Below are 24671 nucleotides of genomic sequence, written 5' to 3'. Positions count from 1 at the left end.
ACTCTCTGTGGGTTAGTGCCAGTCTAAATGTATCCTGCTGGTCTTTAACAGGGGGGGGGTCGTGTAACTTAATCCAGTGATAAACTCAGCATAGATGCAGCTGTTGCAGCACATCATTGCATAAAGTTATTAACAAACTTAAACCCACTGAGGTCTGAATCGTTGATTTTAATTTATTAACGATAATATAAAAGACATCAGGACTCATTTTATTATGTACACAGAGACACTTCTGGTACCAGGCTGGTTCAATTTCTTTCCATTTTTCAGTTTTTCATGAGATAGCAGGTGTTTTTGGTCCACACTGACACGACAGCATCACGTCGTTATAGCAGATTTGTTATCTGCACAGAAATGGATGTAAACTGCAGTTACCAGATTAGAACTCTTCATTTTTGTTTATTAGTCTTTGGTGCTTTTAGTTAGGTTACTGCTTGGTAAGGGCAGGTCAGCATTAAAATCAAGCTAATCTTCTATCTCTGCAGTGGAGACGGCGCCTCCAAATTTCCTTCAAAGACTTCAGAGTTTAACAGTGAGACAAGGCAGCCAGGTGAGGCTGGATGTGCGAGTGACAGGAATCCCAACACCAGCTGTGAAGTTCTACAGAGAAGGGGCCGAGATTCAGAGCTCGGCCGACTTCAGGATCCTCCAAGATGGAGACCTGTATACTTTGTTGATCGCTGAAGCCTTCCCAGAGGACTCTGGGACATATTCTGTGACTGCCACCAACAACAGCGGACGGGCCACCTCCACTGCCGAATTGCTAGTTCAGGGTAAGCACCACAGTTTAATTAATTCTTCAAATATGTCAAGTTTGGTCAAAATATTTTATGTGGACACGCATAATCCTCATAATAATTGAATACTCCAGTTTTTAATATGTGTTAAATGATAATTTACCATAATTAATCAACCTAAACTTTCATTCTTATTGTTGTTGCAGGTGAGGAAGCTGTGCCAGCTAAGAAACTGAAGACTGTTTCCACATCCCAAATATCGGCTTCCCAGAGCAGAGTACAGAGGGTGAGATAACCAAGTGTTCTAGGGAACAATTATCTGAGTTTAAGTTGATTAAAGTAGAAAGCATAGTTCTTAAATAGTAAATATTTCTTTTCCCAGTATTATTCAGGTACTTCTGCCTGATTGTCATGTTATGGTGACAGTACTGCTAAAAAAAATGCATGAAAAAGAAACAGAGTGTGGAATTAATGTTTAAAGGTCATGTTCATATCTCATTTCTTAGTAAATATAAAATGTTCCCCTTTTGAAGGTGGAGACTAGTTTCCAGGCCTCCACTAAGAGGGAGATCCATGTAGGAGAAGGAATGATCACTCAGCATTTGGCTCACAAAACCCCCCCACGGGTTCCTCCAAAGCCGACCTCCAAGTCCCCGCCGTCCTATGTTTCCAAGGTGACGGCAGGACGTCAGCAGTCCCCTTCGCCTGTCAGACATGTGAAAGGGCCAACACCGACACCTGTCAGGTATGCAAATGTGATCTCAGTGAAGGCAGGTGGTCATCTAAATTGACTACATGAACTGACTGATCTACGTGTTGTCGTCTACAGACCAGTGTCTCCATCCACCAAACTGTCTGTTTCTCCCATCCGACCAGTCAAGTCTCCCATCATGACCAGGAAACAGGTCAGAGCATCTATCTGGAGTCCACTTTCACTGTCAAGATGCTGTAACAGTGACTTAGTGTACATGCCTCGGTTTGTTTGGCTTTTCAGTTTGCTCATCAGCAAATACCAAAAAAAACATGAAACGCTGCATATTCCATGTATTTAACTGTATTAGTGCCATCTTCAGGTGTGGGGTAGCAACACAATTAGTGACTCTGATTTTGAATACCAGCTAGTTTTTGTACAAATATTATTGATCACTGATGGAACAGTCCTGTTTTCTCTGGTATTGTTGTTCTTGTCTTCCTGCAGAGATGCAGGGTGTAAGTTACTGTTAGAAAGTATATATGTATATATGATGTAACTGAAATTACAGCATTTGGCAATAGTGATAACAATTTTTAGAGGCAACATGAAAATCTGCAGGAGATCACATGTAACATCAGGATACAGAGGAAAAATAAAACACAATGAATAAAGTTTGAAAACTGGTTCATAAAGTGGCTTTGATCTGTCTCTCGAAGCACACACACAACAACTGCTGTTAAAATCTGCAGACCTTCATTTTTTGAACGTGTGTTAGATAAAGCGTAACCTCAATCGACTACTTGCAGGTATCTACCTCTGCAGAGGTTCTGCCGCCCTGGAAACAGGGAGACTACGCGACTGAGGCGAGCTATACCAGCATGGCAAGCATGACCGCTGTCAGCAGCACCACTCAGCTTCACATGGAGAAGCACTGGGAGCAGCAGGTGGCTGCCACCAGAGAGGTGAGAGTGGTACAGCCTGCATGCTGGTTAACTCAACTCAATCAGTACATCCAACCTGACATGCGTTTTGTTTGTGACTGCAGAATGAACACGGACAAATACTCTGTTTTTAATTTTGCTTTTTAAACTGACATCACTAACTTTTATGTTGTGAACATGTTGGCCCAGCTGTGCCGATGTATTGGATGTAAAGTGAACATGCATTTATTTTCTGTTCTTTCTGTCTTCTTTTCTTTTCTTTTCTTTTAATGCAACGTTGTCCTTTCTTGGTTATTAGCTGTGGCTTCTAATGTGATTATCCTGTTTGCCAGAGTGTGACTCTTTGTCATTTTGACCCAGTCTTCCTTCAGGACATTGTTACTGTTTTGAATTCACTCATAACCTTAAAATCATATTTATCGAATTGAACTCATCATAGAGATAATATCAGTAACAATCAAGCTCTGGGCAGCAAAAGGGTCAGTTTTGAAAAATGTATGTTCAATCCAAAGAAAAAACAAAGCTCTTTTTAAGAAGGTGTGGCTGAAAAATTCTAAATCAGTTTGCAAACAAGACGTTTCTGTGAGATCTTTTAGAATTGAGTTTGTAGGCATAAATGGTAAATGGCCTGTATTTGTGCTTTACTTAGTCCCTAAGGACCCCAAAGTGCTTTACACCACATTCAGTCATCCACACATTCACACACATATATACTGCACTAGTGCGCTGCACTAGTCAGCAATGATAAGAGAAAAAAGGAAGGTCCCATTTTAACCATACACAGCAGGTTTATTGACATTCTAGTAAATAAGAAAAGTTTATTTATAGAGCACTTTTTACAGGCAAAAAAATCACAAAGTGCTGTACAAATCACAATTATTAAAATAGCCAGCACTGCATCATTTAGATAAGAAGTTTTTGGCTCAGGATAAAGAGAGAGTGTTTGGTCACATTGTTGAGAAAATGACCCACATACTGAGGGCTCGAGTTCCTGCGACAGTGCCCTGGGTTTGTGTCTTCCCACAGCCACCTTATGCATTTAATTCATCAGGTGACTGCAGATCAGGATGGTAGAGCAGCTCATCTAATAACTGGAAGGATGATGAGTTGATCCATGGCTGCTCCGATCTGCATGCCAAGTATCCTTGGACAAGATACTGAACCTCAAGTTGTGAATCTTGGATAGAAGACTGCGTGATATTTCACTTCTGTGTTGCGTGACTTTATGGATGCTTTATTTGTCGTGTTTTTTTCAGTCCTTAAGGCTTTTGGTGGAGCATTGTCTTCTCTGAGATGTGTGTGCTGCTTGTTGTGTCTTCAGGATGAGGGAGAAAAAAAGGCTGAGGCAGTGGCTACAGTGGTGGCCGCTGTTGACCTTGCTCGTGTCCTCAAGCCTGTGCATGGGGAGGGTGTTCGGAAAGAGGAAGAGGAGGATGTGGAGTTGAGGATAAAGCAACAGGCGGCAGCAACTGCAGAGAAACAAGTTATTGCAACAAAAACACTTCCTACTGAGCCTGCTGTGTCTGCAGAGCAGCACAGAGTCCAGGTCTCTCAGGTTGGACGAGTTCCCTGAATTCAGTTACTTACGTCTCATTTTAATGATATGGAGCATCAACTATCCTAACACACTCTGTTGATTACTCCAGATTCAGAGAACAACAGAAATCTTCTCCTGTGTGGACACTGGTGTCGTCCAGCCCCCAGTTCCACATTTCACAGTTTCTAAAGTTTCTGTTCCTAAACATGAACCTAGACATGAGGTAAGAAGAACAGCTTGAGGCCATCGTCGTCCCAAAACCTTCATTTGAATGTGAACATCTTAACATACAGTTTTCCTTCAGTCTAATCCCCGTTGATCCCGTCCTCACAGTATCATCCATCCTACCACAGCATTTGTTTCTTTTGAGGACTACCCCATCATAACATCCACTAGCTATAGTTTGTGGTTATTATATAACAGCAATAGTAACACTGTTTTTTTTTCTTAGATATGACTTTGTGTTTTGGTTCAGAGTAGTAGTCTGTAGAATAGATGAAGCAGTCACCTCGTGGAAAAACCATCTAAATCAGCTATCATCAGATAATCCCACCTCACGGATTGAATCAGTCACAGCAAAGAAACAGTTGCTGTTTCTCAACCTGTTTCAGTTTTAGTCCGTTTTTAGCTGGTTTAGATTTCCTGTTTAGCTTCAGTGTCTCTTGCTCACTAATCCCCAGCAGAATTTGGACTCACTATCTGTGTGTGATGGTTAATGCTGTTCTCATTGGCTGATCAGGTGTCCCTTGCTGGCTCTGCCATCGCTACACTGCACAAAGAGCTATCCTCCCCTTCAACCCCCAGAAAGATCATCAAGCCAGTCAAATCTCCCAGTCCGTCTCGACAGGCGGCGGTGGAGGTTCATGTGATACCTGAGCCCTTCCCACCACCGTTCAGAGATGTGCGATATAAGACTCAACTTGACAGCAGAGGCGCTTATGCGTTTAGTGAGGAAGAATTTGAGGAATGGGAGCCTCAGGTTGGTCTGATGTCCTCACTGCTATCATTCCTATCGTTCCTCAACTTAATCCTGTGTGGATGTTCACCTGAGTTCTTCTACCTATCTTAACGCAGCAGCAACTGATATGCTGCCTTTCACCTGCCTCATGAAGAATCCTCCTCCTCTTATTCCTGTCTTTGCTGCTTCACCTTCATCCCTCTGTCCTCTTTATATGGTTTTTTGTCTACTCTAACCTGTTTTCTCCCTTTATTCTAACAGAACCCCATACTTTGTTTTTTGGGGGACAATTTTTTAAGTTGTCTTGTTGGTTTCTGCAGGAGGTGGCTGCAGTGCCTACAAGATCCCAGGAGCCTGTTGTTCCACCCACTCTTATTGCTGTGAGTACTTTTCCTATCTGCTTCCTGTTTCCAATTAAATTCAGCTTATTTATAAAGAGCTAGTTGGCAAGAATGTACCTTAAATATCAGAGAGAAAACCTGATCCAGCCCTAAACATACACTTTATCAAAAGGAAAGACCCAATGAATGTAAGGTAACATGTTTTGTAGTGAAAACTTTAAAAGATAACTGATCCTTTCACAAAGTGCTGCATCTGACTTCATAACAGCCACTGAAGGTAGCAACATTTAAAGCTCTTCCTGTCATCAGTTTTCATAATAATACTACATAATTACAGTTTGTGATTCAAATGTATCTATTTTACATTCAATGTAAGGAATAATATATTTTTACATTTTTTGCTAAGTGAACCCAATAATGTACGAGAACATGAAAACAATTCACAACATAATATTATAGAAATATGATCGTTCTTTCTCTCCCTTAGTACTCTCGCTACAGCATGTAGGATCGATTTTTAACCATTTAACAGAGCTTATACAACAGCCTGATAAGGAATTACATTAGTCTGGCCAAGAAGTAACAAATGCATGAACTAGTTTCCAGCATGTGTTTAATTTTGACAATATTACAAGACGAGGACATTTTAACGTGTGAGTTAAAGAGCGTATTCTGATCACTATTTACTCCTAGTAGGCCTTTTTGTCTTCAGAATATAAATGTGATGTAAAATTGCTGTACATCCTATAAACTTCTTTATGACTATTTCAGGGACTGAAGAACCTGACTGTGACCGAAGGTGAGTCAGTGACCTTGGAGTGCAAAATCAGCAGTCACCCTTCCCCGGTCATAATCTGGTTCAGGGAGGACTACAAGATCGAGAGCTCCATTGACTTCCAGATCAGCTACGAGCACGGATTTGCCAGGCTGATTATTCGTGAGGCATTTGCTGAAGACAGTGGCCGGTTTACCTGCACTGCCACCAATGAAGCAGGAACTGTGAGCACCTCCTGCTACCTGCTTGTGAAAGGTATCTATACTGGAATGATAAGCCAAAGTAAAGCTGACAAGCTTGTATGGAAATGAATTTACTGTAGAGGAGAAAAACAACTGGATTTTTGCACGAGCCTGCGGTCACCTGGTACACTTGAAAATTGATGAACACAACAGAGTCAAATGTCCAAGTTGTGGACATGCTAAAACATGTTAAACTACAGATCATCAAGTTTTATACAAACTAATTTGACTTTCACTTTCTCTTGTAGTTTCAGAAGAAATCGAAAGCAGAGAGGAAACAGCTGTCACAGAAATTGCAATCACACAAGAAAAAACGTGAGTTGTAAAAGTCAGATTCATTCTTTGCAGATTTATAGTCATGTAAGAATCCAAAGCTGCAGAATTGATAAAGCTATTGCTCCTCTTCAGTGTTGCAGCTGAAACAAAGCTGCAGACAGTGACAGAGTTGAGCGCAGGAGAACCTGCAGCTCCGTTCTTCATCAAGAAACCCACTGTGCAGAAGCTAGTGGAGGGAGGAAGTGTTGTGTTTGAATGCCAGGTTGGAGGAAATCCAAGACCTCACATTATCTGGAAGAAGAATGGCGTGCTGCTTACCACTGGATACAGGTGATACAGATTATAAAATACATACAGGAAAAAATGGATCCCCTGCTGAATATCTGAGTTTGCTGACTTGCAAAGAAATGAACAGAGACAGATATCAACCAGAAATCTATTGATTTGCATGTCACTGAGTGAAATAAGTATTTGATCTCTTTGATTTCATCTCCTATCTGTGGAACAAACAGGAACAGTTATAGTCCTGCTCCGTTATGAGTCAGCTGTTTTGTAATGTTTGCAATATTTTTAATGTTTTAGATCAGACCTTAAAAATTACCACAACTGTGATAATGATCTTTATTAACATGTAGGTAACTTACGTGTGTTTAGCAGTTCAGATATTTTCTTTATGAGGTCCTTTTAACAGTGGTCCTCTGATGACCATGTCATTGCAAAGCAGGTTAGTGTCTTTGAAAAGACATATTTACATCACCGGCCAATGTTTTTTGTGGATTTGCTTAACTGGAGCTAGCTATCATTGTCTTTTGTACGTTGTACACTCTCTAACATATCGTTTTTTTATTTTTTTAAATAAAAATCCACTTTACTTTGTAAGTAATGGCAGTGACAAACCAAATATTAAGGTAGAACAATTTGTTATTGAGCCTTGAAATCATGCTGTGACGATGAAGCACTAGCTTGTTTTGGTTTTCTTATCAGATACAAAGTTGCCTACAAGGAAACTGGAGAATGTAAACTGGAGATCTCGATGACCTTTGCTGACGATGCCGGAGAATACTCCATCTTTGCTAAAAATCCCCACGGAGAAGCTTCAGCTTCCACCAGCCTGTTGGAGGAAGGTACTAGCATCCTTTTTTTGTTTTTTGCAGTTTTAAACTTTCTTTAAAAATCACTTTGAAAAGATGTGTCTGGCTTTATCTGCGTATCCGTATCTGTGTTTACAGAGGAATATGAAGCACATATGAAGCAGCACGATGTAACATATAAAACTGAAGTGACTACGTCAGTGGTTCAGGAACCCTCCGTGGTCGTGAGTCAGTATGAATTGGAACAGAGGAGGACAATAACCCCGATGAGCTTTGTCTCAGAAACGGTACTTGTGCTATAAACATTTGCAGTGCTGTGATAACAGATCTCAATCTACGGTTCATAATTAATGTCCATCATTTTTGCAGGAATTCCTCATTTCAGCCTTTGAGGAGAGGATAATACAGAAGATCGAACTGTGTATCATGACAATTACTTACAGAGAGCTTGTGGCAGAGGACGGAGAGCTGGTAGTGACTATAGCAGATGAGGAGGCAGTGCAGCCAGCCTTTGACACACCAGTGAAAAACTACAGGATCATGGAGGGAGTGGGAGTCACTTTCCACTGCAAGATGGTTGGAAAACCACTGCCAAAGGTATTGAGACACATTCATATAGTGAAACAACTTTCACTCATCCAACCAAAGTTGGGTATATCAGAGTGATGCTTTATAATAAATAATTTGGTTTGCCAAGAAATATAGGTTTTTGGCCTTTATTTATTATTTTGTAAATACCATTCCAGCGTTGCTGTAAAGAGAAACATTTAAATCTGACAGTACAACAAACAGCTATGTTTCATGCTTTCTGTCGAGTCATCGCACTCTCACAGTTTTATAGCGTTTAGCCAGCTTTGTTGATCTACTGTCATCTTGTGCCAGATTGCCTGGTACAAAGATGGCCAGCGCATCAGGCCCAGTGCGCGTTACCAAATTGAAGTTCTTCAAGATGGGCGAGCCAGTCTTCGTCTGCCTGTGGTGCTGCCAGAGGATGAAGGCGTGTACACTGCTTTTGCCACAAACATGAAGGGAAATGCAGTCAGCTCTGGAAAGCTTTATGTGGAGCCATCCGAAGCTGTAACGCCGCAGAGATACACACCACAGCCAGCAGTACAGAGGATAAGGTAATCTAATGATGGCACAATTAAAAAAGAAATTAAGAAAATCACATATCGCCATGAGAACTGGACGTTGGATGTTTTGGCTTATAGCTTAGCTTTTAAAAAAGGCAGACAATATTGGTGACTAGCAGAATAATAGTGGTGCTTTAATAATACACTAATAATACACACACTTTTAACACTAGCATCCCCAGGCTTCTACCTTTCTACCTATAAAACCCGAGAGCAGTCAAATGGTGGAAGTGGAAGCTAAATTGGCTAAATTGACCGCGGAGTCATCATTTTGCGTTTCTACCTTTAAAAGCCGGAGAGCAGTCAGTCAAATGCTGGAGTCGTTCATATGTATATTAGGTCGTTACCTAGGAATTCTGGAGGGAGGGGAGTGGGGGTGAGTGATTGAGGGGGTGTTTCAGTTTGCCATCTTAGGGAGAAATCAACACATGTCCTTTGTATGTCCTTTGTTGCTGACATTTATTGATGAAAACAGTACAAAAAACCAACCATTTGTACACATATTTACAAATGGCCTGCTGAGTGGTGCATGGAGCATGTTCATTGGTTCATGGACCTCCCTGAACTAATGGCATTTACTGAAAATGTTGAAATGTACTCACTCACTTTTTATTATTATTTGTAAATATGTGTACAAATGGTTGGTTTTTTGTACTGTTTTCATCAATAAATGTCAGCAACAAAGGACATACACCCATGTGTGTTGATTTCTCCCTAAGATGGCAAACTGAAACACTCCAAGTTGGTGACTTTTGGAGATTTGTTTCCCTGGATGATTGAGAATGCATCAAGATGAAACACAAAAGGAAGCTCACCACTTTTGTTGCTGCCATAAATGCCATTAGTTCAGGGAGGTCCATGAACCAATGAACATGCTCCATGCACCACTCAGCAGGCCATTTGTAAATATGTGTACAAATGGTTGGTTTTTTTGTACTGTTTTTATCAATAAATGTCAGCAACAAAGGACATACAAAGGACATGTGTTGATTTCTCCCTAAGATGGCAAACTGAAACACTGAAACACTCCACTCCCCCACCCCCTCAATCACTCACTGAGTGATTGAGGGGGTGGGGGAGCTGCTAAAAGCGGTGAGCTTCCTTTTGTGTTTCATCTTGATGCATTCTCAATCATCCAGGGAAACAAATCTCCAAAAGTCACCAACTTGGAGTGTTTCAGTTTGCCATCTTAGGGAGAAATCAACACACATGGGTGTATGTCCTTTGTTGCTGACATTTATTGATAAAAACAGTACAAAAAACCAACCATTTGTACACATATTTACAAATGGCCTGCTGAGTGGTGCATGGAGCAAGTTTTGGGTGGCTTGCGACCTAAAATCCAAGTACACAGATGCAAAAAAAATCAGGCCACTGTGCGATGTGTTCACTGCTACAGGTACACATGTGGTAAATGCAGACGACAGATACCGTGGCAGTGCCAGGATTGTGAGTGATTGCTGAAAATGTTGAAATGTACTCACTCACTTTTTATCATTATTTGTAAATATGTGTACAAATGGTTGGTTTTTTGTACTGTTTTCATCAATAAATGTCAGCAACAAAGGACATACAAAGGACATGTGTTGATTTCTCCCTAAGATGGCAAACTGAAACACTCCACTCCCCCACCCCCTCAATCACTCACCCCCACTCCCCTCCCTCCAGAATTCCTAGGTAACGACCTAATATACATATGAACGACTCCAGCATTTGACTGACTGCTCTCCGGCTTTTAAAGGTAGAAACGCAAAATGATGACTCCGCAGGGGTCTAAGGTAGAAAACCAAAATGACTGCTCTCCGGGGGTCTAAGTGTTAATAAGCACACAATATCAGGTTGAAAGCTTTCAAAGCTTCTATCCACTGCATGTTTTACATTAAAATTTGTTTTGTTTAACTGCAGCCATGTCAAATGACGACACTGCTTTTTTCTCAGATCGACATCTCCTCGTTCTCTGAGCCGCTCCCCAGGGCGTTCTTCCAGCCGATCTCCTCGCCAGTCTCCTGCCCGTCGATTTGACGAAACAGATGAGGCTCAGCTTGAAAGACTATACAAACCTGTATTTGTCATGAAGCCCTCCTCAATAAAATGTTCTGAGGGGCAAACTGCCCGATTTGATTTGAAAGTTGTTGGCAGGCCAATGCCTGACACATACTGGTTCCACAATGGTAAGAACAGAAAAGGTAGCAGAGAAAAATTTCTTGATGTCTACCTTTGTTTTCTGATTCAGCCTCTCAGTCAACTCATTTTGCCCTTCTTTTCCCAGGACAACAAGTGATCAATGATAACACACACAAGATAGTGATTAAAGAGGATGGTACTCAGTCCCTGATCATTGTCCCAGCCCTACCACAAGACTCTGGAGAGTGGACGGTTGTTGCTCAGAATAGAGCTGGACGGGCATCTCTCAATGTAACTCTTACTGTTGATGGTGAGTGATATATAGCACTCTTGAACTTTTTAGTTAACCAAAAGATCATATTGTTAGACATTGTGTTGTTTTTTGCTATCTATAGCTCAAGAAACCCTGGCACGTCCTCAATTTGTTGAAAAGCTGAAAAACATCACTGTAAAGCAGGGCACTCTGGTTGAGTTGGCTGTCAAAGCCATTGGAAACCCCCTGCCAGACATTGTGTGGCTGAAAAACAGTGACATCATCACCCCACACAAGCATCCACAGATAAAGTATGTAATATCTAGTATTTTATATTTTGTTTTCAGTGCAGTATAAAAGTGCTTTCTTCAGTATATGTGACCTTTTACTTTTTCAGGATTGATGGCACCAAAGGAGAAGCCAAATTCCAGATTCCATCTGCTTCAGGCTCAGACAGCGCCTGGTACACTGCTACAGCCATCAACAAGGCTGGTAGAGACACCACTCGTTGCAGAGTCAATGTTGAGGTGGACTTTGCTGCCCCTCAAACCGAGAGGAAGCTCATTATTCCTAGAGGAACCTACAAAGCTAAAGAGATTGCAGCACCCGAGTTGGAGCCGCTTCATTTGCGATACGGCCAAGAGCAGTGGGAGGAGGGTGATCTTTATGACAAGGAGAAGCAACAGAAACCACAATTCAAGAAGAAGTTGACATCTATCAGAATGAAGTGTTTTGGACCAGCCCATTTTGAGTGTAGACTCACTCCTATTGGTGACCCCAATATGGTAGTGGAGTGGCTGCATGATGGCAAACCTCTGGCTGCTGCTAATAGGTTGCATATGGTCAATGAATTTGGATACTGCAGCCTTGATTATGAAGTTGCTTATGCTAGGGACAGTGGTGTTATTACTTGCAGAGCCACAAACAAATGTGGAGTTGACCAGACCTCAGCCACCCTGATTGTCAAGGATGAGAAGGGACTTGTTGAGGAAACACAACTTCCTGAAGGCAGGAAGGGAGCATATAGGATGGATGAGATTGAGCGCATGGCTCATGAGGGAGGACCTGCAGGAGTCGGCGCTGATGAAGAATCTGAAAAGACAAAACCTGATATTGTCTTGCTTCCTGAACCAGCAAGAGTGCTGGAAGGCAACATTGCACGATTCCGCTGCAGAGTAACTGGTTATCCAGCACCAAAGGTTAATTGGTACCTCAACGGACAACTTATCCGCAAAAGCAAGAGATATAGACTCCGTTATGATGGTATTTACTATTTAGAGATTGTTGACATCAAGTCCTATGACTCAGGAGAGGTTAGGGTGGTTGCTGACAATCCTTTAGGAACAGCTGAGCACACAGTAAAGCTAGAGATCCAGCAGAGGGAAGACTTTAGAACTGTCCTGCGTCGTGCACCAGAACCAAAACTTGCAGAGGCTACACACGAGCCTGGCAAGATTGGATTTGATATTGTGAAGATGGACCGACCTAGTGAGGCTTCACAAGACAGGGAAGTGGTTAAGCTGCGTAAGACACAGAGAATTCTTCATGAGAAAACTTCAGAGGAGTCTGAAGAACTGAAGAGCAAGTTCAAGCGCAGAACAGAGGAGGGTTTCTATGAGTCTATCTCGGCTGTAGAGCTTAAGTCTCGCAAGAGGGATGACTCTTATGAAGACCTATTGAAGAAGACTAAAGAGGAGCTGCTCCATCATATGAAAGAGAAAGAAGAAGCTGAAAGGAAGAGGATGGAGGAAGAGGGTAAACTCACTATCCCCACAATAAAACCTGAACGGGTCCTGCTCTCTCCCAGCATGGAAGCACCCAAGATCCTGGAACGCATTGCAAGCAAGACTGTTGCTCCAATGGATGAGGTTCGTTTCAGAGTCAGAGTAGTTGGTAGACCAGAACCTGAGTGTCAGTGGTTCAAGAATGGCATTCAGCTGGAAAAGTCTGACCGTATTTACTGGTACTGGCCTGAGGACAATGTATGTGAATTGGTCATAAGAGATGTCGAAACAGAAGATTCTGCTAGCATCATGGTTAAGGCCATTAATATTGCTGGGGAGTCCTCAAGTCATGCCTTCCTGCTTGTACAAGGTAAAGCAAGTTCATCTAAAATCATTTCTGCGCCATGCTAAATTTTCTTTGTCTTGATTTGTTTTTGTCTTCTTCATTTCGCTGTTGCAGCCAAGACAGCAGTTAGCTTTACCCAAAACTTGGAGGATACGAGTGCCAAGGAGAAGGATACCATGGTGACCTTTGAGTGTGAAACCAATGAACCCTTCGTCAGAGTCAAATGGTTTAAGAACAACACGGAGATCTTCTCAGGAGACAAATACAGAATGCACTCTGACAGAAAAGTCCACTTCCTATCTGTGCTAATGATTGAAATGAGGGATGACGCAGAATACACCTGTGTGATTGCAGATGATGAGAACATAAGAACGAGTGCAAGGCTTCACGTGGAAGGTAATTTATCTAGAATATCCACCGGAACTGTCCTGTTCCTGTAAATTACATAAAAATGGTTCGGTATGTTGTTCTGTATCCAGGTGCTGCTCTCGAGCTCATCAAACAAATGGAGAACATTGAGGTACCAGAATCCTATGCTGGCGAGTTTGAGGTCGAGTTATCTCGTGAAGATGCTGAGGGCAGCTGGCTCTTTGGAGACAAAGTTCTCTCACCCAGCAATAAATACATCATATCGTCACGTCGAGGAAGACACACTTTGTCTGTCAAGGATGTCAGGAAAGAGGACCAGGGAAAATACACCTTTGTATGCGGTGATCTGAAGACCAGTGCCTCACTAAAAATGAAACGTAAGCTTAAAATGTGAAGTGCATGTTACTGCTGCTGGCAAACAAGAGAATTTTCATCAGTGTATTTCAACAGCGTTCTGTTGTTTCACAACTTTAACCTGTTGAAAAACATTGTGGGTAATTGTCTGATTGCATGTTTTTACCTCTGCCTTCAGTGCGTCCAGTGACACTGATGCAGCCCCTGACTGATCTGATAGTCTGTGAGGGTGATATTGCTCAGCTGGAGGTCAGGTTTTCCCAAGAGAATGTTGAGGGAACCTGGATGAAGAACGGCCAGGCCATTTCTGCCTCGGAACGTATCCACATTGTCATTGACAAGATGGTTCACAAGCTGCTGGTGGAGAATATCAGCACAGAAGATGCTGCCTTGTACTCTTTTGTGGTTCCTGCCCAGGACATCTCCACCTCAGGCAAACTCAGTGTTCAAAGTAAGAGTTAGAATTGGGTTTGAATATAAACTTAAAAATATTTTGTTAAAAAAAATTGTGACTTTTGACTGTCATCTTGTTGCTCTTTCTTACAGCTATTGACATTGTAGTGCCACTGAAGGATGTATCCTCTATTGAAGGCACAAAGGCTGTCCTGGAGGCTAAGATCTCTGCCCAGGACATCAGCTCTGTCAAATGGTACCATAATGACAAACTGTTGACACCCAGTGACCGAATCCAAATGGTGGCAAAGGGAGCAAAGCAGCGGCTGGTCTTCACCAGAACCTTTGCATCTGATCAGGGTCACTATAAACTAGTTGTTGGCAAGGTTGACACCAGCTGTAGCCTGACGGTTGAAGGTAAGAAAGATTTTTAGTGCAGTGAAAAAGTATATGTCACCTTCTGGATTTTGTTTTTCATATATCTCATATTTAAATATTTCAGATCATTAAACACATTTTAATATTATAACCCAAGTAAAGGCAAAAATTTTTAAAGTTTTTAGATGACGATTTTATCTGTTAAGGCAAAAAGCTATCCAAACCTATCTGGCCTATCCTAACCAAATAACTGGTAAGGCCACTCTTGGCAGGAAGAACTGCAATGAAACATTGAATCTTCCACATCACTGTGTATGAATGTTGTCTGCCGTCTTTGTAGAATTGTTTTAACTCTGCCACATTGGAGGGTTTTTGAACATAAACGGTCTGTTTAAAGTCACGCCAAAGCATCACAACAGGATCCCAGTCCAGATTTTAACTGGATTTGACTGACTCCTGAACCTTTATTTTGTTTTTTGACCAGTTTAAAGGTGGATTTGCTAAAGTGCTTCAGATCACCGTGTGGGTGTATAATCATTGTAATGTTTTTTGCCTTTTGGTCAACTGTGTCTTTTGTAGTCAACGTCTCCCTTGGATGCCATATTTGCACTTATGTTTCTTATTGTTAAATCATGAACACTGACTTTAACTGTGGCTGTAAAAGGTTGAAGTTCTTTAGAGGTTGTTTTGGGTTCTTTTGTGACCTCCTGGAAGAGTAATCAGTGCCTTTTTGGAGTCTGTAAACAGTAGGGATGGGTATCGTTTAGGTTTTATACGATACCAGTACCAAACCGGTACTTTTGAAACGGTGCTTGAACCGGTGCTTAAAGAATGGAGAACACACACTTTGTCCAAAAACCTCTCATGTTTAGCAAGCTATCAAATACGGCGCATTTCTCGGCTTTTAACAAAATGCTATACGTCGCCAGGTTCGTCGTCAGATTCGAGGAGTTACCTCCTTTGACAGTATCACAGTATCGGCTTAAAGCACTTGTTGCTGCTGAGTTTGCATCTTTTGCTGTGAAGTACAGCCAGACTTTTGACCGCTTCGCCTTGGGCATTTTTAATCTGTAGCTCTGCTCTAAAAGAACGTACGTACCTGGGCCCGCCTACTATCCTCGGAAACGTAAAATGATTGGCTAGAATCTAAAGTGTATCACATCTCAGGAAAAATAAAGCACCGAAATGTGTGCTTTTCGGTCTGGTTACTACCGTTTATGTCAGAACCAGTGCCATAATGGCACCGGATACCGGTACCCATCCCTAGTCAACAGGTCTGTTGGTAATTAGCTCTGGGTGTGACTATTGAACTCGGCTTTCCAAAATATGTGGCTAATCAGTTAATTAATGATTTAACAAGCGGGGCAATTACTTTTTCACATAAAGCCATGTAAGTTCAGGCACCTTTTTTCCTTAAAGAATTAAATTATCATTTGGTCTAAACTTAGTGTAAATTTTGCTGACTGAAAATATTAGTGTGAGAAAAATATATACAAAAAAATCATGGAGGGGGCAAATACTTTTTCACAGCATTGTACTTTCAGCGTGATACTGTTTTTAGGTTCCAGTCTCACTTTCATACTCTAACCATTTCATTTTTACAGAGGTACACATTGTGAAACACATGGAGGACAAAGTGTGTTCAGAGTCCCAGAATGTGACGTTTAATGTTGAAGTCTCTCACCCTGGAATTGACTCAGTCTGGACATTCAGGAACCAGCAAATCAAACCTGGACCCAAATCCAAGATTGAGTCAAAGGGAAAGGCTCACTCTCTGACAGTCATTGACGCCATGAAAGATGAGGAGGGCCAGTACATGTTTCATGCTGGTGAAAAGACATCTAGTGCCAAGCTTACTGTCTCTGGTATGTCTAACTTTTAAGATATTATGGATATTGTGTGTTTTACTCAGATGAAATCATTTACACAATCACTGATTTTAAAAAAGACTCACTGGCACATTGGGGTGGTAGTGCCCATCTTCAAGAAAGATCGCACTCCTCAGCCTCCCTGGGAGGATCTATGCCAGATTACTGGAGAAGGGAATACATCAGTTAGTTGAACCTCAGATTGAAGATGAACAACGTGGTTGTATTCCTCAACGTAAAGAGCTGGACAAGTTTTCTATCCTCTCAAGAATATTCAAGCATATTCTACAATTGTTTTGTGGATTAGGAGAAGGCATTCGAGAACATGGGGTATCCATTGCTTGCTTGCTTCTGGGCCAGAGATGAGTTTTTGTGGAGGAATTTAAGAATCCTGGGCTTGTTCAGAGTGAGAGGAGAGGGAAGTAGGGGATTGATGGATTAGTGCAGCGACTACAGCGATTTGGACACTGTAACCCTCCATTGTGATGAAGAGAGAGGTGGGTGTAAAAGCAAAGATGTTGATAAACTGGTTGATCTACGTCCCTACTCTGTTCTATGGTCACACGCTCTGGGTAATGATCAAAAGAATGAGATCTTAACAACAAGGCACAGAAATTAGTTTTCTCTGAAGGATCGCTGTGCTCAGGCTTAGATATAGGAGCTCAGTTATCTGAGAGGGATTCATTCCACATAGAATGGAGCCAGGTAAGGTGGTTCGTGCATCTGATGTTTCCTGGGTGAGGAAGGGTAGACACGAGACATGCTGGAGGGATTATGTCTCTTGGCTGGCCTGGGAATTACTTGGTGCAACCTTGGATGGAGGAAGTGGGTGGGAAGAAGAAGGTTTGGTCTCTTCTCAGACTGCTGCTCCTTGACCTGCCACTTCAGATAAGGGAAATCCACACACTAGATGATAATTTGTTACTTAATTGTTGGTACACATTTCACATTTTGCTGACATTTATACCTACCCATACCCATCTTTGACAAAAACGTGGATTATTTTAAAGCAGCTGTTTTTTTATTATGACAGAAGATTGTGTGTGTTGGCATTTGCTGTTTCTGTGATTAGGACATGTGGTCAGAAGTGAGACAGAAATGTTACTTTCTGCTGCCATTAGGTGGAGCCATTACACGGCCCCTGCAGGATGTGACAGTGGTGGAGTCTCAGACTGCTGAGCTTGAGTGTGAAGTTGCAAATGCCAATGCTGAGGGCAAGTGGCTTAAGGAGGGCCAGCCCATTGACTTCAATGAGAATGTGGTGAGTGAGGTGAACGGAGCCATCAGGCGCCTCATCATCAACATTACCAGGCCACAGGATGTCGGAGAGTATACCTACCAGGTGGCCAACTCCAAAACTACAGCTAATCTCAGGGTGGAGGGTAAGTACTAGCTTCCCACTACCACACACACACATGGTGTTCACATAACCAAGATAAATAAAACAGGACATTTACCGGGAACATACTGAGGTAAATTAAATACGACAATCAAAATAAAAGTAGTTATTGAAAGAAAATTTAAAAATTAACATTTTGTGGGAAAAATGCAAAGTGAGTGCTGAAAACTGAAAGATTTTGTCTGTTATATACAGCTCTAAAGGTTATCTGGGAATGTCCTGTTCATTTGTCGCAAAAAATAATGACTTGGTAAATGTTTGTTTAAACTTTTATGATAGTTTCAGACAGACTCACTATCACAATATTTGCAGTAGTTATTATACATATTATAGCTCTAGTAACTATAATAAGTGTTATATTTGTACGGTCGATCCATGGGACCAGTACTCCAATACTGGAAGTCGGGATTAATCCTAATCTCTGATCCTATGAGTTTTACCCAGAAGGCGGAGCAGATCTTAGATGGAGCGTATGGGTGAGGGGATTCATCCAGTAATAACTATCCCTCTATAAGTACTAACTACCATGGCTCCTCTCATTTAAAACAAACAAACAAAAAAAAATGGGAGCCCTCAGTAACTTAGCAGCTTGTAAATCTAAGAATAATAGGAGCTATTTATACTAATATGGATTCATCCTCAGGTTTTTACATTTACTGTTTCACGAAAGTTTAAAAAGGTTCACAAATGAAACTTTTTGAACGTATTTTATTAAAGCAAAAGCCAAAGTAAATTAGAATAATTATTACAGAATCAAATTACTTGAATTATTCTTACCTAATTAACTGATTCTGAGTTAATGCTGATTTTATTAGAATCTTTGAGAGGAGATGGTCTGAGGAGAGAATGGCCACAGACACACTCATCTCTGTGTGGATATTGTCCAATAGAAATAGAGCCAAGTTCATGGAAGTTGCATCCCATTCAGAAACAATGGAAATCTCAATCCTCTTGGATTTATAATCTCAAACGGCAAAAATAAGTAGAGAAAAAGTCAAAAATCCTAAATCCAATTAGTGAGCCCACAGTGTCGGCATTGGTTGTTCCTCTGGTGTTACTTGCTATAATTTCACCTCAATAACAGTGGCTGTGACATCCATCCACCATTACTGCCACCTCATCTGTCCTAACACATTCATTTTCTCACTTTTTCTCTTCATAACTCTGTTCATTTGTCCCATTATACTCAATATGATTTCTTTTATTAAATCCTGCACATTAAAATCAGACGTTCTTTTAGATTAGTGGCTTCTCCGGCTCGCTCACTTCCCCCTCCCATCCTCCACACCCACACACACCCACAGCCTCTGAGGTCATCTCCACACACACACTCAGTGAGAGGCCTGCACCTAGAATCATTATTATAGATTATATTTTCTTATTTGTATGTTGGTTAAATTTATACCTGATTATATTCTGATCACTATTAGGAAGCGAAACACGATTAACCACCAGCAAAATCCCCTCATGTTAATCTGTGTTTAACACTTGCAACATACTTCATGTATCATACAATCATGTGTGACACCAATGTGCCAAGGATGAAGCTGGATAATATCTGCACATTAGAATAAGTTTCATTCCTCATATTAATTAGACTTATATCTCTATTGTATGTTTGATTAAAAAAAAAGATGATTTATGAGTAAAAGCACATACAGATAGACTCCATTTAGCGCTCTGCATCACTTTTAACATAAGAGGCTGGATGTTAAGAACTTGTACTCTCAGATGTGATGAGAGGTAAGCCGGGGGGACTTCAGTCTCTGTCTGTCCCACCTCTCCTGACAGAACTAAAATGCTTCCAAAACTAACGAATCACCTCCGTGTGTATACATTAAAGTTAGCAGAGCTTTATATTTATATGCAGGAGTGAAGATCAAGAAAACTCTGAGGAACCAGACCGTGACGGAGACCCAGGAAGCAGTGTTCACACTGGAGCTCACACACCCCGATGTGAAAGGATCCCAGTGGATTAAGAACGGGGTGGAACTGCAAAACAGCGAAAAGTACGAGATCGTCTCCAGTGGCATGGTCCAAACACTGAAGGTCAAGGACTGCAACATACAGGACGAGTCTGTTTACTCCTTCAAACTTGGAAAACTTTCTGCCAATGCCAGACTCAACGTAGAGAGTAAGTGTCAGATTTTATCAGCATAACCAAGAATTGTGCACAATGTTGTCAGGTATCATCATATCACATGAGTGGTTTATCTGCTACTTTTTTCCTGCAGAAATCAAAATTGTGAAGAAGATAAAAGATGCGACGTCTCTGTTGGATGGCACAGCCTCCTTTGAGATGAGCCTCTCACATGACAACATCCCTGTTAGGTGGATGTTTAAAGGTTTGGAGCTGAAGTCAAGTGAGAAGTGCAAGATTCTGTCTGAGAGGAAAGCACACAAACTGATCCTGAAGAATCTGGACAGCAGCGATGCAGGAGAGTACGTGGCTGTGGTTGGACACTTGCAGTGCAGTGCTGTACTCACCGTGGAGGGTATGTAGCACTATAAGACAAACTGCATGTGAAGTCTTGCATTTAGATCGCAAGATAGTAACTCCAAGCTGCTCTCTGACACATCCATCAGAGTATGAATGTTAGATCAAAAACACTTAAGCACAGATTGCAGGTAGAGTGAAAAGCAGTCCATCCACTTACTGAAGAATATAAAGAATGTTTATGGTGTTTGAGACGAGAAGAATATTTGTCAAATCTTTTGTTATCCATGTCTTGTGACCTGATTTACTACATGCAGCTCTGCTGGTCACTAAACCCATGAAAAGTGTGGAGGTACCAGAGACTCAAGTGGCCACATTCGAGTGTGAAGTCTCCCACTTCAATGTGCCGTCCACCTGGCTGAAGAACGGAGTGGAGATTGAGATGAGTGACAAGTTCAGGATTGTGGTTCAGGGAAAACTCCATCAGCTGAAGATCATGAACACCAGCAGGGACGACTCTGCAGAGTACACCTTCATTTGTGGCAACGACCAAGTGTCTGCAACACTCACCGTCAACCGTAAGAATTCTGACCTCCCACAACGTGATATGAAAATACTGTATCAGAATGAGACTCAAGAGGGGGGTTAAAATAATTTCTAAATTATATAATCACCTAATTTAACATATTTTAAGCTTTAAAGTTTCAGAATTCTCGCTATATATTTGAGCTGCATATCTGAATAACTGCATACAGTAATAGCTGAAATTCTTCAAAAGCAAACACAGTGAATGTGTCTTTTTGTATTTCCCTCAAATTTCGTCCTCCAGCGGTTCTGATCACCTCCATGCTGAAGGACCTGAATGCCCAAGAGAGAGACACTATCACCTTTGAGGTCACCGTCAACTATGAAGGCATCACGTACAAATGGCTGAAGAACGGCGTGGAAATGAAGTCGTCGGACAGGTGCCAGGTCCGCAGTCGGCAGCTTACGCACTCCCTCACCATCCGAAACGTTCACTTTGGAGACGGAGGAGAGTACAAGTTTGTGGCCGGCTCTGCTGCCACCACTGCTAATCTCTTTGTCGAAGGTAACCTGGTGCTGAGCACGTTTACAGTCTGTAGAGGTGAGAAATGCTACGAAACGTCTCTGAAAATGTTGTTCTTTCAGCTCGTGTGATTGAATTCACCAAGAAGATCAAGGACATAAAGATCACAGAGAAGAAGAAGGCGATTTTTGAGTGTGAGGTTTCTGAGCCAAACATCCAGGTGATGTGGATGAAGGACGGTCAGGAGATGGACATGTCTGAGGAAAGGTCTGTCAGTGCTCGTCAAAGTTTGGCCACACTTAATCTGAAAATCACTATTCCCAGCGTCTCCTTTGGACAATGAAAGCTTTTAGAGGTTAATTGTGAGTTGGATATCTTCTGCCTTGAATCCAAAGGTATATTGTGACAGCAGAGAAGTATGTTCACCGCCTCATGATCCAGACGGTTCGAATGTCTGATGCTGGGGAATATTCAGTGGTAGCTGGATCAAGCGTCTCCAAGGCCCGGCTCACAGTGGAGGGTCGCGACATTCGGATCTCGGAACCTCCTGAGCGGGAAATTACGGTGAAGTGGTTTTAAAGTTCATTTACTGATGTTTCAGAATAAAACTTCTGTCTTTCAGGTAATCACAGTTTGAGGATTAAAGGTGATTCGCTGTTTTTTAAGACTGTTCATTTATTTAATTGCAATGAGTTTCATCTTATTTTAATCCTAAGTTAACTTTTGCAACCAAAGCTGCTCTGTTTCACAACCACAGGCGTTACGCAGAGAAGTTAGTGTCAGTTTGGTGCATCTATATGTTTTAGCTTGGAAAGACACGGGCGAAGTTTACAGATACTGAACCTGACATTAACATTTTTATTTCTCTTTTATTTCTTATTTAGAAATATGCCTTAAAGTAATAAGGCATAAAGATACACTAGAAACAGTGTGTAAATATTTAGATATTATTCTGTTCTCTCTGTGGAAGCAGTGACGATTGGCCATAAAAATAAAAAATAACTATTAATGTTTACATATGACCCGCTCAGGTTTGTCAGTCCCCCACAGCATGTTTTACTGCACTCACATTTTAAAAAGCAACTTAAATAGTAGAATTTTGGGTGCTTGGTGATTGTATTTACTGACATTTTCAACAGAAAATAGGGCCTTAACTCTATTATTGTAGGGTCTACCTTACAATATAAAGCACCTTGAGGCGACAGTTGTTGTGATTTGGCGCTATATAAATAAAACTGAATTGAATTGAACAGAGATAGAAATGTAAATATTTCACTATCCCCTCCTAGGTTCTGGAGAAACACCGTGCAACCTTTGAGTTTGAAGTGAATGAAGAAGATGTGGAGGGTCACTGGCTGAAGAACGGTGTGGAGATCCAGTTCTCGATGGAAGAACGATTTAACTACGTGACCATCAGGAAGCTGCATCGCCTCACCATCTCAGAGACCTACAGGAGTGATGCTGGGGAGTACACCTTCATCGCTGGCAAAAATAGAAGCACCATGCAGCTTCGAATAAACAGTAAGTCCAGCGTGACGTCACACAGAAAGAATGATGTACAGTATGAACACATAAAAACTGGTTGTTTCTTGTTTGTTTCTAAAAAGGCCATTTATTTCAAACTTTCTCATCAGTGATACAATTGTGCTTTGAAGGTTACATACACTCATCATTCTCACCATTTTGGCTTTATAATTATTTCTTTGAGCTGCTATTTTTAAGGGTAAAATGTCTGTTCAGCATATATCTTTAATGATTTAAATAAAATTAGAACTGGGTTTGAATTTTTTTAGGACTTTTCTCTAATCACAGGGTTAAACGTATATGTACAAGCTCAAGTATATACAGCGCTCCCTCGCTATAACGTGGTTCGCCTTTCGCGGTTTCGCAGATTTTTTTTGGTGCAATTTAGTTTTTTGGGTTTTTTACAGCGCATTGTCAATTAATCTCGTGCTGTGTCTCCTGTACAGTACAGAATGCGTTCAGCTTGTCAAATTTACATAAATCTTCGATTGCTAGCAGCGTGACTCTGACGTGAAGTTTTCTCCCCAACAAACACAACAACGCTGAAAACGTCGTCACCTGCAGGTCCCTTTGGTTTCATTCTGTAATACTGGACTTATTTTTCTACAAGGCCTGAACTTTGAGAATATTTAAATAAGAGAGAAAAGTGTATTAAGTGTGTAGTGAGGGGTTTGACAGCCTTAAAACATCTATGTTAATTGTAAAAAATAAAGTTGGCTACTTTCGCCTATCGCAGGTTATTTTTAGAACGTAACTCCCGCGATAAACGAGGGACCGCTGTACACGCAGAAGTGCAGCTGAAGGTTCTAGCAGGCCTAAATGCAGACACGGAAGGATGGACACAAGAAAGCAATTCATATTACATCACAAAAGGTCCAGGAAACAAAACATGAAGCACAAAAGGGAAAATTAAATCCACCCACAGAGAACAGCAATCAGGAAAGTGGAGATGTGATGAAAGCAAAACACAGCTGAAAAGAAATGGATGATGAGAAAACTAAAAGCAAGGCACAGAGGACAAAGAATCCAAATAACACAGGAAGTGAAATATGGTGACCAAATACATAGACACACATGAACTTAATACAGGGGAAGTGACATGAGAGGATGGAGCAAGAATATCCGTATATTCCAGTTAAACTTTACCTCTAAAATATTCTGCCTCGTTCAGTCCCCGAGCCTCCTCAGATCCTTCGCCACATGGAGCCCCAGTCGGTGGAGGCTGGAAAACCAGCTCGCTTCTCAGTCCAGGTGAGCGGTGTTCCCCAGCCTCAGGTCTTCTGGTACAAAAACTCCCAGGCTCTCGCCGCTGGCTTCAAGTGCAAGTTCCTGCACGATGGCAACGAGCACACACTGCTGCTCATCGAGGTCTTTCCTGAAGACGCTGCTGTCTACACCTGTGAGGCCAAGAACGAGTATGGCACTGCCACAAGCACTGCAACACTCAATGTTGAAGGTGAGACATGGATGTGACTTGATAGTCAGTTTTGTATAAAACAGATTGTTGGTTTCTGCTGAAATCGGCATTTTTTCCTGAGTAGAGTGCATGCTCTCGCCATTAGCCCAACATCACAGTTTTCATGGACACAACTCTCCACCAGAAATAGGTCAGATCGTACCAGAAGGTGGAAATGACTTCTGCATATTTTTAAGTTGCACTTTATTATTAATTCAACGTGATCATTAAGAGGTGATGATAGCTTCAATATAATGCAAATGATGTAGGGCA

At 41.5% G+C, this 24671-nt stretch overlaps 2 protein-coding genes across 8 annotated transcripts in view; both read left to right on the top strand.

The window, feature by feature from the left end:
* Positions 1–24671, top strand: part of ttn.2 (titin, tandem duplicate 2) — a 219954-nt gene that overhangs the window by 6782 nt on the left and 188501 nt on the right. For 6 of the 7 annotated variants that reach the window (XM_085373730.1, XM_085373729.1, XM_085373728.1 and 3 more), the window contains exons 1-20: positions 7942–8189; positions 8475–8716; positions 10664–10896; positions 10995–11159; positions 11245–11413; positions 11500–13196; positions 13287–13568; positions 13652–13918; positions 14074–14346; positions 14442–14705; positions 16271–16531; positions 17656–17916; positions 19804–20067; positions 20168–20428; positions 20688–20948; positions 21200–21460; positions 21541–21685; positions 21814–21982; positions 22708–22939; positions 24114–24398. In XM_085373730.1, the coding sequence (XP_085229856.1) occupies positions 8019–8189; positions 8475–8716; positions 10664–10896; positions 10995–11159; positions 11245–11413; positions 11500–13196; positions 13287–13568; positions 13652–13918; positions 14074–14346; positions 14442–14705; positions 16271–16531; positions 17656–17916; positions 19804–20067; positions 20168–20428; positions 20688–20948; positions 21200–21460; positions 21541–21685; positions 21814–21982; positions 22708–22939; positions 24114–24398 (6163 nt within the window). In that variant the 5' untranslated portion in view covers positions 7942–8018. Of the gene's footprint in view, positions 1–485; positions 774–943; positions 1024–1270; positions 1483–1566; positions 1643–2237; positions 2394–5187; positions 5248–5979; positions 6239–6473; positions 6541–6633; positions 6832–7485; positions 7626–7730; positions 7880–7941; positions 8190–8474; positions 8717–10663; positions 10897–10994; positions 11160–11244; positions 11414–11499; positions 13197–13286; positions 13569–13651; positions 13919–14073; positions 14347–14441; positions 14706–16270; positions 16532–17655; positions 17917–19803; positions 20068–20167; positions 20429–20687; positions 20949–21199; positions 21461–21540; positions 21686–21813; positions 21983–22707; positions 22940–24113; positions 24399–24671 lie in introns of those variants that run through there. The other variant, XM_085373731.1, reaches the window with a different exon arrangement.
* LOC146615572 (uncharacterized) lies at positions 2401–5180 on the top strand. The gene is made up of 3 exons (XM_085373734.1): positions 2401–3927; positions 4019–4132; positions 4649–5180. The coding sequence occupies exons 1-3, from the start codon at positions 3598–3600 to the stop codon at positions 4976–4978; spliced, it is 774 nt and encodes a 257-aa protein (XP_085229860.1). The 5' UTR covers positions 2401–3597; the 3' UTR covers positions 4979–5180.

This window comes from Diplotaxodon limnothrissa, linkage group LG16, assembly GCF_057381915.1.
Source record: "Diplotaxodon limnothrissa isolate DT_005_m linkage group LG16, D_limnothrissa_male_GT1.1, whole genome shotgun sequence".
Lineage (NCBI taxonomy): Eukaryota > Metazoa > Chordata > Actinopteri > Cichliformes > Cichlidae > Diplotaxodon > Diplotaxodon limnothrissa.
Note: the sequence above shows the minus strand (reverse complement) of the source record. Positions and strands in the feature narration are given on the sequence as shown.